Source organism: Pezoporus occidentalis, unplaced genomic scaffold (genome assembly GCF_034315485.1).
Source record: "Pezoporus occidentalis ecotype Australia unplaced genomic scaffold, CSIRO_AGI_Poc_V1 ctg82, whole genome shotgun sequence".
Lineage (NCBI taxonomy): Eukaryota > Metazoa > Chordata > Aves > Psittaciformes > Psittacidae > Pezoporus > Pezoporus occidentalis.
The window spans coordinates 2,292,595-2,308,267 of record NW_026916181.1 but is presented as its reverse complement, the minus strand read 5'-3'; the positions used below and the strand labels follow the sequence as shown (position 1 = coordinate 2,308,267).

At 48.0% G+C, this 15,673-nt stretch overlaps 2 protein-coding genes across 5 annotated transcripts in view; one reads left to right on the top strand and one right to left on the bottom strand.

The window, feature by feature from the left end:
• Nucleotides 1–15,673, top strand: part of LOC134156151 (5-beta-cholestane-3-alpha,7-alpha-diol 12-alpha-hydroxylase) — a 540,007-nt gene that overhangs the window by 235,793 nt on the left and 288,541 nt on the right. The window lies entirely within an intron of this gene.
• Nucleotides 6,001–15,673, bottom strand: part of GJC2 (gap junction protein gamma 2) — a 38,221-nt gene continuing 28,548 nt past the window's right edge. For all 4 annotated transcript variants that reach the window (XM_062603961.1, XM_062603962.1, XM_062603963.1 and 1 more), the window contains one exon: nucleotides 6,001–12,255. In XM_062603961.1, coding sequence (XP_062459945.1) covers nucleotides 10,988–12,235 — 1,248 coding nt within the window. In that variant the 5' untranslated portion in view covers nucleotides 12,236–12,255 and the 3' untranslated portion in view covers nucleotides 6,001–10,987. The remainder of the gene's footprint in view (nucleotides 12,256–15,673) is intronic.

Genomic DNA, 15,673 nt, shown 5'->3' with positions numbered 1-15,673 from the left:
TGGTTTCCCACTAATCAACACCACACCTACAGCAGGTGACTATATGGTGTAATTACTATGTGACATGTCATGCTGCCTTGTCAGTGACTATAGCACCTGTGAGACAGTACAAACTGCTCATTTCAGGTACGTCCCAGACATACCCTCAGATGCTATGCCCAGGGCTTCCCCTGAGGGCTGCCTTATCAATACTGAAATCATTACACTTTTCTGCGCAGGTAACGCACCGAGACCTCTGCTAGTGATTAAAAATACAAGGCGCAAAGGCTTTTTTCGCGCACTAAAGGTAAGCGAGAAACTCTATAGAGGCCGCTGTGTTCCAGTGAGCACGGAGAAGCGCACGGCGTGGCACGTTTCCATATTAACAGTACGCACCGCCCCCGAGCCCCGCCGCGCGCGGCACGGCCGGCGCGGCGGGGGGGCCATCGAAGGGGTGTCGCCCCCGCCCCGCACGTTCCCGCCCCTCCGCGCTTTTGGGGGGTTGGTACTGGGCAACCCCAGCTCTGGGTGCCCTCCCGCTGGGCGGGGTGGCTGCAGCACATTCGGGTGCCCCTGCCAGGCAGGGGAGCGCTGCCCCCAGCCATGGTGCGGCTTAAACAGCGCCCAAGTCCCGCGGTTCGTTGTGTGAGCCCTGGGGGTCTGCTCAGGCCACCTCTCCCCAGCTCTGCGAATTCCTGCCCACGTAGTCAGACCTTCCCCGCTGAGCCCTTAATACCCTGGAAACCGCGGGCAGGTAGAGTAGTACCTGTGCTCCCCCAGTGAAGTTTCGGCTAACAGGCTGGAAAACGCACCAAAGGTTTCTAGTTTCCACTCCAATGATTGTTTCTGCTCTTGTAAGACCCATTAGCTGCCCCATCCTTTTTGCGAGGGCAGGTCGTGGTAGGACAAAGGGGAATGGCTTGAAACTGAAAGAGGGGAGATTTAGATTAGATACTAGGATGAAATTCTTCCCTCTGCGGTGGTGAGGCCTTGGCCAAGGTTGCCCAGAGAAGCTGTGGCTGCCCCATCTCTGGCAGTGGTCAAGGCCAGGTTGGATGGGGCTTGGAGCAAGCTGGTCTAGTGGAAGGTGTCCCTGTCTATGGCAGAGGGGTTGAAACTAGGTGAGTTTTAAGGTTCCTTGAAGCACAAACCATTCTATGGTTCTATTTCCCTCTTTTAACACTCTTGGGAAAACTGTCAGTAGCTCTGTTTTACAATAAACAATAAGTGTTTGGCAGTGGAAATATCTACTAAGCAGCACTGCACACAAATAAAATCCCCATGTTATTAGTGTGAGGCTGAAGTTGCTGTTCGCTTGCCCCTTGAACATTTGTTAACCCTATGAGAAATGGGGTCTGAAGGGCCTTGGTAGCCCCAGGTTTGGCTGCAGCTCCTTATGCTGGAATTCATCCCACAGTTCAAGAAATGGCCATGAGTCATGTCTGTCATTTGTAATTGCTTTTCTCCAGTTGCCGCAATTTGCTTTAAGGCCATTCTGCTCGTTGCTGCTGTCAACACCAGCACATGTGCAGCTCTATAGGGAGGGGGCACAGCTGACCCAATATGAACCTTGTGAAAGGAACCATCGGTGTTCACTGGAACAGGCAGAGCTGGTGCCCGCCACTGGTGAAACCCCACGGAAGCTAAAACCCTGGGTGAAGCTGCTTGGTGTTTTGGGAGCTGCAGATGTGACAGCAGCAGAGCATGATCAGCCAGTTCACCCCTGGGCAGGACCAGGCTTTCCCTGTGTGCCCCAGCAGTGATAACCTTATCACATACCCCTACGCATGCAGGGACAGATCTGCTCCCAGTGGTGACAGGCAGTGTGGCCCCAAGTTCAGCACTGGCCCTGCTCAAAGGCAACACTTGTCAGGCAGCTGCACAGGCAGAGCAGGTGGAGAAATAAAGACAGGCAGTGGATGCGATTCGAGGTGACCTTGGCATGTGAACATGCTCTGCCCGGCTGCTAGCAAATGCTGTGAGTGAAAAACAGGGCTGAAGAAACCTGCCTGCCTTTAAACCAGGGCTGAAGATGCAGAGAGCTGATGCCCATTGTGGTGTTTTTCACTCCCTGGATGTGGGAATGTGCCAAGAGTGGGGGCTGCGTGTGTTTTGCTTTTCAGAATTCCAGGAAAAGGGGGAAAGTCAGGACTCTGGAAGCACAGCTGGGCTGAGGCACTATGGTCCTGCACCTGGATCCAGCTTTGGCTCTTCCTTACCTGGTGCCACATCCCACCAAGAGGTGGGGACAGGCAGTGGCCATCCCACAGTCAGCCCTTTGTCATCTCAATGCATGCTCATGCTGACTTTTAACCATCACGCATGTTGTATCAGACCCCACACAGCATATCTGGGAGAATGACAATGGAAAGTAAAGTGAAAATGGGAAGGAAACAGGAAGCCAGTTTGAGCCTTTATATGGTTTTCTACTTTCTACAGCTTTTACACACCTATTTCTGGGTTTTCTTTTAGCACAGAGTTATGGTGCCAGTAAAGTAGTGTTTAAATGCTTCACTGGTCAGAAACTGCAGCTCCACCAGTTTAGTGTATTAAATTAGCTAAGGGAATGATTTAAGAAAAGCCATAGCATGGTCAAGACCTGCAACACTGAATGTCTAGGGGGTGTTGTGCCAACCCTCACTCTGTGTCTATCATAACTAAAAGCAGAAGACCTGAAACCTAGTCAGAGGGACAACATGATTCGTAGAGCTTTCCATCAGATTAATTTGGCAGACACTGGGTGATTCTTCCCTGTCCTCCACATCCATGGCTCAACACTCTTTGGATGCAGTTACAGGGACTTTAAAGCCCTCTAGTGCAGCAGGACCCATCTCCAGTGGGATCAGATCCTTTGACCTTTGCTCATGAGAACAATACTGCCCTTGAGTGATACTCTTCCACTGGACTAATATTGTGGGACTGAGTAATGTCATACCTCTTGCTGCTATCTGTGTTTGGAGCAGAGATTGCATCTGACCTGCTGTGCTTTAGGCAGCCAGCATGGTGTTACACAGACTTGTCTGTTGTGATTAAAGCTCACAGACATGGTCACAGATCCTCTCCTTCCAGCCTTCTGAAACCACAGTCTCAGCTCAGCAACTGAACAAAAAGGAAAGCCTGATAAAACGAGTCTGTCCTCTCAGTTCTTTTCTCCACATCTTATGCTTTGAAAGCAGTTGAGGAGCATCAAATGTCCTAGATGCTGAGCCAGACTGACAGAGGCAGGCAGAATTTTGTAAAGTAAATTCTCTGTGATACTCAGTTGAATACTGCCAGAGTCTTTGGTATAAAATATCTGATTTTATACCAGGAAGAAGCCCTCCCATATAGGATTTCCACACCTGAGTGGGCTGGTTTCCTTTGTAGGTGATGGAGATAAAAAGACACTTCAGGAGTCTTCATTTCACGCCAGAGCCTCTGTGTAAGCTGAATCTCATCAGCTACATAGAGGAAAGTGCTCGTTCTTGCCATGGACTCTAAGTAGTCCTGGGGACACCTAATGACAGTGGAGATCAGTCTCTCCTCCGTACCTAAGGCTCTCCACATCATGGTGAGACCATGAAATGTACAGCTCTCCCTTGTTCGATAGCTTGATGAATCATCGCCACCAGCTTCCTCATTTCTAGTGGTGTTTGTTGGAGGAGAGCTGGTGGCACAGGGTGGCAGTGTTACAAGATGCAACATCCCCGGCTAAGCCTTATCCCAAAGGGAACCTCCTCCAAAATCCCCCCTGGGAATTCTCATCCGGGCATGTGTTCGGGTCAACCAGAAACCCTTCTCACAGCTAAAAAATGGTGGAAAAGGACAGATATTCTCTCCCTGTTCCTCGCCGGTCCCCCGGCAGTTGCACAAGCTGTCATCAGCCTCTTGCTCCATCAGCTTTCCACTCTCTGCTCCCCCACTGCCAGAAACCCTGCTGTGTCTGGGGCTTGCTGGCCTCTGTGGCAGCAGGACAGCCCAAAACTCCCACCTGCAAGGGCTCATCCTTAGCATTTTTTCATCCAAAATTCATCTACACTAGCATAAAGTGGGGATAACTGCTGTCTTTCTGCAGCCAGCCCTGAGGGTTAGCACTCTTAGAATTTGGTCCAGCTTTTTCATGGGGTGCTAAGCACAAACTCGCATCCACAAACCCACATCAGCAGTTATTCAACCCTAACCCTGTGCATTAAGTACTCCTGAAGCTACACTCTGGGAAGTCAGTTGCATGCAGCCAGTAGCCGGGATGTGGGACTGTGGTAAACCATAGTAGTGCTTCTGGCATGGGGTAATATCCCACCATCTTAGAGAGGAAAACATGGATGGTGGCTGGCCTGGGCAATGCAAAGGCCAGTGAAGACAGGGGGGAAATTGCAAGGACAATGGGCTGGAAACAGATGTAAAGCAAAGTAGCAGCTGAGTTTGCAAGGAGTGAGTCCATACACCAAGGGGGCTGTTCTGTGCTAGTGGGGCTGAAAATGAAGGTAAAGCTGTTGCTAGCATTTCCCTAGGGGGAGTGATTAGCGGCTAGTGAGATGCTGTTGACAGGAATACTGCCTGCAGCATAGAGCAGCTAATGAAATAGATGAATCTTGAGGTTCCAGAGAGAATGGGACGCTGGAAAGTCAGTGGTATTTTTAGCCTGGCTGTCTAAAGAAATGAGAGGTTTTGCAACTGCTCTGTTCCAAAAATACAGGCTGCTTTTGCCATTCCTCCTTCATACTGAGCATTAGGCTTAAGGGGCCCTGTCACCCTGTTCTCCCTCTGTGGGCACTGTCCGCACCACATTCTCTATCAGCAACAATTTGGAGGTGACCTGGGGACAAGAGGTGAGTCTGCTATTCACTCACTCACTCACTCACTCACTCAATTTCCAACCAATGCCAGTCCCCTAAGCCATCAGGACAGGATGGGACTGACCATGGGCTGGGGGCTCAGAGACCTGGAGTGAGCTTGGCTTCAAGGGATGAAGGCTGCTAGTGAGGAAGACTTGCTACAGGGTTTTTTTCCTGCATGACTGTGGCTAGCAGCCACATCAAGCTAAGGTCAGCCACACAGGGGTGCTTCTATGTCCGAGTAAGTCTGGTACCAGCCCAGCAGCCAACAGCAAGGGTAAGTTCATGTTATTGCTCAGACTTTGCTGGTTTGAAGGACATCTTGTTATTTGGCAGTATTTTCCCTTCTTTTGTGTGTTTCATGTAGCACTGCCAAGGATGTGACTTATGAGGCTGAAGTGCTTCTGACTATTGACCTTTCTTGTGGACATGGTAGAGTATCCTATTATCTATCTCTTGGTGGGAGCTAGTTCTGCTCATGCCAAAGAAGTTGCAAAGATACAACTTTATCTTTACTATGAGAGTGGTGAGGCCCTGGCACAGGTTGCCCTGAGAAGTTGTGGCTGTCCCATCGTGCAGTGTTCAAGGCCATGTTGGACAGGGCTTGGCGCAACCTGGTCTGGTGGAAAATGTCCCTGCCTGTGGCAGGTGGTTGGAACTGGATGAGCTTTAAGGCATTCTTCATCCCAAACCATTCTAGGATTCTCTAAGTCTATGATCCTATGAACTGCCAGAGAAACAGAAAAAAACCTGCATGTTCCTGTCCAGAATTTGTTTCCTGAAGACTGTTTGGACAGGGGTTGTGGGTGAACATGCCTGTGATTTAATGGGAAGAGGAAAGACTGAGATTGTTCAGAACTGCATGCTTTCTCACCAGTGCTTTCCCGTTGTTTGCTCAGCTCAAATCAGTTTCTCCAAGATTCTGCAAAGTTTTCTTGCTTTTGAATGTACAGGCTTTCCTAAGGAGTTTCAGCTCCATGCCTTAAGGAATTGTAGGCAGTGATTCATCAGAGAGACAACACATCCCAAACAACTAGAAGGTCAACTACTCCTTAAGGCAAAAATATTTTGCAGTGATTTATAGCCATATCTGGGAAAATAAAGCTCCTGCATGGTGAAAACAGGCAAATAATAGATTGAGAAGAATTTCTTGTCATCAATTCAGTGCCCTTCTCACAGAAACATCACACTCTTTACATTAACAAAATTAAGTTTTACTCTGTTTTATTAGTAATGGATGTGGAATAGCCAGTTGAAGAGTTGGACTGATGTATCTTTCTCTTTTGAGCAGTGTTTAATATTCTAATTACAGTTCAGATGTAACATTTACACTGAAAAATACTTACAGATTCAACCTCATACTCAAAAAATTCCTACTGCAAATACAGTTAGTACAGTAAAAAATGAACAACAACAAAAACAATCCCAGAAACTTTGTAACAGCACAGACTGGTTATGGCCTTGAGTTAAGTTCAAGTATTTCCCACTGGAATGCAATGCAAGCAACAAGGTAATCTGGCTTTTACATGGGACATTCCTGGCCCTGAATGGTAAGAATAGAAATATAAGTGTGGGCACTTAATCCGACCAAGTTTAGCAAGAGAGTCAACATTTATGATTAGTTCAGCTGCAAAGCTAAACTCCTCTTGTGTGTGAACAAAACTACTATCCTGTGAAGAAAAAAAAGCAAAGCATTAATTATACTACTGGCATTTCTTCTGCCTCCTGTCATCTAATTGAAATTCCTTGAGCTGCCAGTTTAGTTTGTAATGGTTGTGATGGGAATCTTGCTTGTAGTTAGGCATATTTTGCCTATCTTTTTCCTTCCCAAACTGACACAATCAAATAAGGGATCTTTGCTCTTTCCTTGGAAGTAGTCACTTCTGCAGACATTAATTTATGTCTGTCACCTTCGTGGCAGTGACTCAATGGAAAGATGCAATACCTGACAGGCTTTAGAGTCCAAGGAGTAAAGGAGGAAGGGGGTAAGTGAGCAACTCGGTATACATAATAATAATAATCCTTTATATTTCTGGGGCTCTCTGATTCATGCTGGCTCCTGTGTATTGCTCAGATGTGATCTGGCAGGTCAGAGGAGTCAGCGGTGTCCCCCAGGCTGGCTGGGACTTTGCAGGAAACTGCTTCTCTCCCAGGCAGCCCACACCACTACAGCAATCCTGCCAGGAATATGCTTCTGTGCTTCTGTCCCTGTCAAAACACTTGGAAAACATGGGGAAGCAAGATCAGCTGTCATTCGGAAAGCATTTTATGCAAAGAAGCATTTCAAGCCTGATAGATGAGCAGGGCTGGCTGGAAGGATGGCTGAGAGAGCAGTTACCCTATCTATCTCCCTGCCCAACGAGTAGGTTGTATTGATTGCCCAAGATTCTGCCCTGGCTCTAGTACTCATCAATATTGCAATTATTGACTCTTACTTTGGAAAACATTATTAAATGTTTGGTGACACCAGCCAGGAGGAGACTGCAAATCTGCTGCAGACCAACAGACCACTCAAAACCCTCTTACTGCGGTATGAAAATAAAAAGACAGTTTGAAGGATGGCAGGAAGATACTGACTGTACAAGCCCACATCTGAAGAGGGGAGCAATCCCCATGTCTGCAGAAGATGTGGGTTTGGAGAGGACCAGGGTGTCAGATGCATGAATAAAGAGGAGAAGAGTGGGAAGATGTGACCTTGCTGCTGGTGGTTCAGAGACACCAAGGAAGACCATGCTAGGAAAGCAGCCCTTGGATAAAAGTTGATGACACTGGAGTTATTTAGCTGACAGCAGACTTGAGGAAGATAAAAACAGCCTTCTAACACCTGAAAGCTTCTGCAGACATTAAAGGCATGAGACATTCTCCATGTCTGCTGAGGAGAGGAGACACGACAGGTTGCAGCAAGGGGGCATCATGTTAGCTATTAAGGAGACATTTGATGGTGCCAAGTTGGCAAGATGAGCTGTAGTCCTTTCCAGCCCTGTTGCTCTGAATATTTCTGATCCTGCAGTCATGGAGCCCTAGGATCTCCCCTTGAGCACTGGCCAGCTGTATCAGTGGGGCAGGGGATATAGACCTGGTGTATAAAATAGGTTTAATGAGTCCGTCAAGTCTCTGTGACCAGGTTCTGGGGGTTTTGGCTTAAAATCTGACACCTGCTTTCCCCATGGTGAGGTGTTGGCCAGGATGAAGCAAGTGCAAGGGAGGCACATGCCTATCCCTCTGTTTGGTGACTTGGTGAATCCACAGGTCAGCAGGAGCTGAGGGGCTGATGTGAGTCATTGGAAAATGCTCATGCCATGGCTGGGGCTAAAGAAAGTTTCACTGTTACGGGCAGGAGCAATCCGAAGTCCAGACTCCTGCACAGGACTGGGCCTTACAGCATTGCATGGGAAGGACAAGTTTATCTCGGGCTGTGATACTGCTGCTTATTGGGAAGGAATCTGAAAAACCCAGGCAGCATCCAGCCATCACTCTCTTCAGAGTTTCCATCTTTCCCTTGAGATAAGGACTTTAAATACACACTGTTTCCTATGGGACACACAGCTGGCAGTAAAAGAAGTCACATTGATGTGGAGGACAAGCTTTGTGCGCTGGACAGCTGTAATTATTAAGGAACAAATTTCTACCCAGCAGCACCTCTTCTCTCCTCCCCAGCAGCCCTGGTCTGTGGACCTGCATATATTTGTCTTTATGACAGCAGCACCATCAGCAAACAGCCTCTCCTGCACAGTGCAGCACAGGCCCAGCCCAGAATGAGCACACATTCCCAAATAAAGAACAAGGACAAACAGCGTAGTTGGATATGTTTGTCTCCCCACCACTGTGGTGTGGGCTTTCTGAGCCTTTCATGCAAATTTCATGGCAAGATGGGCCATCCTTGCATGCAGTGGATGTGTGTTACTACTGACTGTTGATGCTGGGGGGATGCATTGGTCCTCTTCATGGATGCAGTTTTCCATTTTCAGGGAGAAGATCTCTAGCAGCTGGAGCAGGCAGTACTCCAGGCATTTTATGCCTTCAGCAGGACCAGGAACAAGCCTGAAACTTCCCCAGACTGTTATGCAAAGCCATACTAAATGTTTTCAGCTGGATATCTCATAGGATGTTTCTTTGCTTTCTTTTTAAACCTACTTTTTAGCTGCTGGCACTGTACTCTAATGGCATGGCACAGCTCAGCTGAGGTTCCCAGGAGCTGAAGGCCATTCCCAAGTTCTCTGCCTGTTCCCCAGAATGGCCAAAGGGCCCAGCCACCTTCAAAACAGGCATACTCAGGACTTTCACGGACTGATCTTAAGGACATGAGAAAGACACCCAGTGAGAAGTCATGAAGATCCAGTGGATCAGAAATACTGGCATGGAGAACTGCATGAGCCTTTGTGTGGCTGGCACAGCCATGAGGGAACAGCTTGCATAAGGACAGTTCTGTGGGTTTACTTTTTTGCATTAGGTTAGATCTTGGAGGCTTTGCCTGTTTGGGTTCTCCATGGCGGTGAATCAGTCACTGGAATCCTGGGAGGCTGTGAGAGCATCTGCCAAGCCACAGGCATCTTGGGAACATCTCAGGGGTCAGACCAGCTCTGATACATGACAGAATCGGGCAGTTACTGGTTTCAGCCTCTACTATTTGGCAGGAATAAGCACAAGGACATGCTCCTCGTGCTCACGGTGATGATGTTTTCTTTCTATTTTGTGTTACTGGAAGGGAACAAAGCCATAGCCCAGCAGCTGTACAAGACATACGGGACGAAACCACCCTGAAAAAGCATGTCCTTGGCACCAGAAGGAGCCTTGTTGCTCAGCAGCTTGATTTTAACATGCCCCCAGACTCTGTAGATGCATGAAAACCACCCTAAAACCAAGCCAAGCTGAAAAAATCTCCTCATGGACTAGGGAGAAAACTTCTTGCTACTGTCCTGGTCTTGCCCCCACTGAAGCCAGATCTCATTGCTAAGGACCCCCAACCAAGTGTGTGAAACCTGCCAGTTCCCCAGGTGAGGCTGGGAGGTAGAAGCCCAAAGGCTGCTCCAGGATGCGATCAGCCATAGTCCTGGACCAGCTGGGTTTCCCAGGGGAGGTGGAGGGCTGTAAAATTACCAGAGGGTTGATATTACATTTTTATATATATATATATATCTATGTCTATATTCACACACACATGTTCATATGTGGCTGTATATATACGTACATGTATACACACACCATGCATAGACCTGCCATCTGCCACTATTTATAAGGGTTCGATTAAACAGGAAAACAAATTTGCCAACACTGATCTTCCAGTCTCTAGTAAAATTCAGCAAATCAAGAAGTCTAAACCCTTTACGGTTTTGTTTTCCTGGTTGCTTAAAGGCACTTTCTGGTGATGTGAAGCAGCAGTTTGTTAAAAACAATGGAACTGCAACGATTCCCGTCACATCTGTAGCTGCACAGGCACCGGTATGATGCTATGTCACTGCTTGCTCCTGCTGTGTAGTGTTTGGTCATTTTGCTTTTTGCTTTGATGCAGAGGAATAAAAGACAAAAACTTTCATGCTGTGCTATACTTTTAGGTCTCCCTGTGTAAGGCAATCACTGTGTTTCTGCCCCATAGCTTGATGTGGGTGCCAGCTTGTGGCTTGCAGCATCCAGCCATGCCTTCATTTCCAGCGATGCCTGCTAGAGCATCTAACAGTTCAGGTGGGACATCAGCTGTAAGTGTGTCATGAAGGTTCATGCAATATGTCAGTTGTTTTTTTTTCTTATCAAGGGATCAGGAATTAATTTTGATTAAGGATATTTAGTAATTAAACACTGCCTGACCTACAGCACTCTAGCCTTGGCATGCAGGAGAAGAGCTGCTCGCTGCGGGCCTGACTTCTCTTCTGAGCCACCAGCAGCTCCTCTTCCCATTATAACATGCTGTCCAGTCTCTGAAGGGGGCTGCGGTGGTGACTGAAGGGGTAGGAGATGTCGGGGGGTTGCTGTTTGCTCACTGGAAGTTGCCAGCTGGAGAACGTGTTGGAAAAAGGGAAGAAATGTCTTTTGTTAACACACTGGAAGACAGCACTAAATTGGTCTGAAACTCCTTTTCTCTCTTAACTCTCATATAAAAATTGCGCCTGTGCCCTGTGAAATGAATGCAGTAACCAAAAAACAGAAACAAACCAAAATAAAGCTCCCACTTACACTGCCCTCTCTCTTTTTAGACAAAGCTATATCCAGACAGATGTCTTTCCATCTTTACTGCTTGAGCTTCCTTTCTCCAAGCTGGCCTTGGGTTTAGCACCTTGTTTCTCTTGAGCGATGTTGGCCCTGTTCTGCTCTATCACTGTGCCACCCGAGGCAGGACTGCTGGTTCGAGAAGGTTGTGTGTTGCCCTGGGTGCTGCTGTAGCTCTGAAATGCTATGTCTAACTGCTCCTGGGCCACTCGTAAGTGTTTGTGAAGGGTGGACAAGTCTGCCGGGAGGTTCTCATCTGGGCTGGTGCACTGCTGCTCCTGAGCAACGTTAGCCAAGTTCTGCTCATGAGCCATCAGGCTGTTGGGGATCTTGGTGGACTTCTCTGATTTCACTACCAGGTTGTACTCAGGAGGGCAGGAGATGTTCTTTGGGTAGGCGTAATTGTACGGGGGTTGCCTGAAGCTGTTGATTTTCCGGTTGCGAATGGCATCTCGGATGGTCCCAAACCCCAAGTGAAACATCTCACACATGTTCAGCAATAAGCACAGGCAGCTCACCACGTACATCACCAGGAGAAAGATGGTCTTCTCTGTTGGCCGAGACACAAAGCAGTCAACAGTGTGAGGGCAAGGGACTCTGTTGCAAACATAATAGGCTTCTACCTCAAAGCCATAGAGTAAATACTGCCCTATCAAAAAACAAACTTCAAATGAAGCTCTGGTAAGTAGCTGAAAGACATAGATTTTCATCAGTCCTTCTTCTTGGATACGCCTCCTCCCATCATGCTTTTGCTGCTCTTTGCTCTTGGGCTTGGCTTTGGCTTTCTCACGTTCTGCTGTGTCATCAGAGATCATGGGCTCATCTTCATCAGCCTCCATCGCCTCCTCCATGTTGCGCACTGCCTGCCAGTTCAAAGCAAACTGCTTCTTCTTCTTGAATCCCTTGAACTTCTTCTCCTCCTCCGCCGACCGGGCGATCCTGTGGATGGCATAGCCCAGGTACATGACCGAAGGGGTGGATATCATGATGATCTGGAAGACCCAGAACCTGACGTGTGACAGCGGCGCGAAGGCATCATAACAGACATTGTCACAGCCAGGTTGTTTGGTGTTACAGGTGAACTTGCTCTGCTCATCAGAGTAGATGGACTCCCCTCCCACCGCTGTCAGGACAATGCGGAAGACGATGAGCACGGTGAGCCAGACCTTCCCCACAAAGGTGGAGTGATTGTGAATCTCTTCTAGCAGGCGAGTTAGAAAGCTCCAGCTCATGTTGGTCATAAGGGCTATTCAGTTATAACCTGCAAGAAGAGGGGGGAAATAAATAACATAGCTGTTAAGTTAACATCTGTGCTGCAGTCAGTGATACGGCTGTGACACTGGCACATATGTGACAGATTAAGTAATTTTATCTCAAAGAAGCACCTTTCGCTGCTGTAGCCCATCTCCCTGGAACCTGCAATGGATCATGACATGGGGCTGACCATGAGAGTGCAGCATCAGGGAACGAGCTGTAGCCAGTGTGGGAACATGCTGCACGACTGTAAACAGAGGCAGAGATACCTGGTGGTACTGGATAAACAAAGATGAATAACACAACAAGCCACAGCACCTACTATATTCACCATTACCAGCTTTGCTGCCTGTTTCGAGATGTTGCTGTGCTGTAAGAAGGGTTTGGGTGACTGTAAAAGTGAATGCAAGGCACCATGGAAGCCACCTAGGCATGAAAAGGTGGTTAGCGTGTGATAATCTCTTGCCTGCATGCCATGTGCTCAAGCGCCTGAGCTGAAAATGGGAATAGAGGATGCTGTCCACAACACAGAGTTCCACTGCTCAAATATCTTTCATTAGCAAACCCAGAAAAATGCAAAGAATCAGCAAAAGAATGGGAATATTTATGTTTACAGGCCGATGGCCCTTTTAAGTTCCTTTTGGAAAAAACAAACCAAAACAAAACAAATGTTTAATCAAATACAGATTGTTTTAAAAATAAATCTTGAAAAGTTTTCAGAGAAAAACATGCATTTATTAGACCTGGAGACAGCTGTGGAGGAAGAGCTTGTAATAACCATTTTGTGTGTAGCTTAACATGCAGTGGGGCCTCAGCCTGGGCTCCTTGGGTAACACCAGGCATCATTAAGGGCAGAAGGCAGTTTTACTGCTTGACTGGCAGCAGCCCTGACAGATACCTCGATACCTGGAGCTGGGTAGATTTAGGTTAGATATTAGGAAGTTCTTCCCTGTAAAATTGGTGAGGCCCTGGCACAGGTTGCCCAGAGAAGCTGCGGCTGCCCCATCCTTGGCAGTGTTCAAGGCCAGGTTGGACAAGGCTTGGAGCAACCTGCTCTAGTGGAAGGTGTCCCTGACCATGGCAGGGGGGTGGAATTGGATGAGCTTTAAGGTCCCTTCCAGCCCAAACCAGTCTGTGATTCAATGAGCAATAGGGAAAGCACCCAGACCCAAAGAGCCCTGTGACAGGGAACAGTGGGGCTCTCACCCCAGGACAACAGGGAATGGGCTCATCCTTTCTGCTCCCCTGCATCCCTCCTCTGAATGATCTTCCACCTTGTTATTGAGTTTACCCACTTTGTTTCCACACAGGTACTTGATAGCAGGCAGTAAATTAGGCATCTGTGTGCCCTATCCCATCTGTGAACTGACACCTACCACTGCACCCAGAACTGCAAAGAGTGTATATGTTGGTGGCAGATGTAGGAACCAAGAACATGAGCATGGACAAGAGCAAGTTAGCATGGGATAGCACATGGCAATGGTGTGTTATGGCTCAGCACAAGCTACTCCCCTGCAGTGCTCCACAAACACGAAGAGGAAGAGGAAGGAACTGTTGTCCATATATTGAAAGAGTATGGACTTCAAACCTACCCCTCCATGCTGGTAAGCATGGCTCAGTGGAGGTAAAATGAGCTACAAGCCTGGTCCTAACCTGGTTTTGCATCTCTTTTATAAGGAGACACAAAATTAAGCCCTAGGATCTCCATGGCACAAGCTGGGTTTTAAGCCCATCAGCCACACCAGGTGCAGGGTGGGAGCAGCCACCAGCATCAGCCATGGGCACAGCCCCATGCAGGAGCAAGAAGGGGAAATGTGCCTTGCTCTGTTCTCCATATCAAGCCTTTCTGGAATGCGGTTTTGCTCATGCTGCTTCCCAGGACAGGAGCCAAACAGCCCTGATTTGCTCAGTGCTTGCCTTCGTGCTGCCCCAGGAGGTAGCAGTGCAGCCCAAGGCTCAAGATGCAGTGAAATTCTTCTGCTGTCAAGGGCTCTCGAGACCAGGCAGATGGAATTTTCTAACTTTGCTATTTCTAGATCAAACAAATCCTCTGCGAACCCAAACCCCCAAGTCTTCACATGCCAGAATGAGACTGTGGGAGTGCTCTGCAGATGGTGTTATTCTTGTCCTGTAGCTGGAGAAACTGAGGCAGGGAGCAAAGAAACAACTCACTCCAGGCTGGGTAATAACAGCTGTAAGAAGCTGTAATAACAGGCTGTAATAGCCAGAAGAAGAGGTGGGGAAGTTCTCCTCTCTGCCCTCAACTTACCTTGAAGAACAACAGCCCTCAAAGTTGCTGGGACCAGAAACCCTATCTCCTGCACCAAAAGTGATGCCTTGGACCCAATGGTCAGCACAGAAGCACTGCTGCAGATAGGACAACTCAGCTACTGCAGAAAAATGTGGAAAGCAATCCCCACAGAGCTATTCTTTATTGAGGAAATTGAGGTTACTCAGGGGTGAGATGGGAAAGCATCTCCTCAAAGTGCCTTTTTTGCTTCTTTAAAGTGGATACACTCTAAAGTGTTTAATCCTTCCTCTGATTGGCTTCCCCATTCAGATATGGGCAAATGGGGCAGATATGGGGCGTTAAATGATTTGCAGGATTAATCTGGGCACTTGGCCAAGCTCCAGCTGACAGGGGGCTGGGAAGGGAAGACCCCACTGAGTGCAGCTATGGCCCACTGTGGGGCATGGTGCATCTGTCTGTGGAGCATCCGGGTCCAGCTGAGGCAGGGCTGGGGCTTGGGTTGAGCACACACTGGCCCCAGATTGGCTGGCCACACACCAGCTCCCATCTGCAGCCCCAGCTAGCTGCAAACCCCATGTTGTTCTAAAACACAAGCTTCAAATGTCCTGTAGAGCAGTTCCTCTATAATTTCAGTGCTCACCTAAAGTTTGTGAGGTCTGCATCAAGGTTAATTCACCGTTTTGCAAGTGTTACTTAAGGACACAGGGGGGTTGTAACTAGATGATCTTAAGGTCCTTTCCAACTCTGACTATTCCATGATTCTATGACACAATTCCCAAAGCTCAGGCTCACCTCCCAACAGCTATTTGCTGGAGCAGGGGTAGTCTAACCAAGGTAATGAGGGCTTTTGAAGTAAATATTCAAGTTTTGATCTGAGAATAGTCAGGACTGTCAGCGAAGCACCCACATTTTAGAAAGGGGCACCCAATAGCATTGGTTCAAAACACTCACAAACCTCCTGAGTCAAGGAAAAGGAAGAAATTGAAAGAAAAATGCAGAACTGGTAGACAGTTGCTTTGAGAAGACCACCTCTTGTTACCAGCTCCCAGCCCGAGCTGTTGGTCCTGACACTGACCTTGCAGCTCAGCCCTCTATGCACATCTGGATCTGCAGGAACATCTGCAGGAAACAGCCTCAAGCTGTTTCTATACCCCTAGGAGCCCACTGTTGTCTT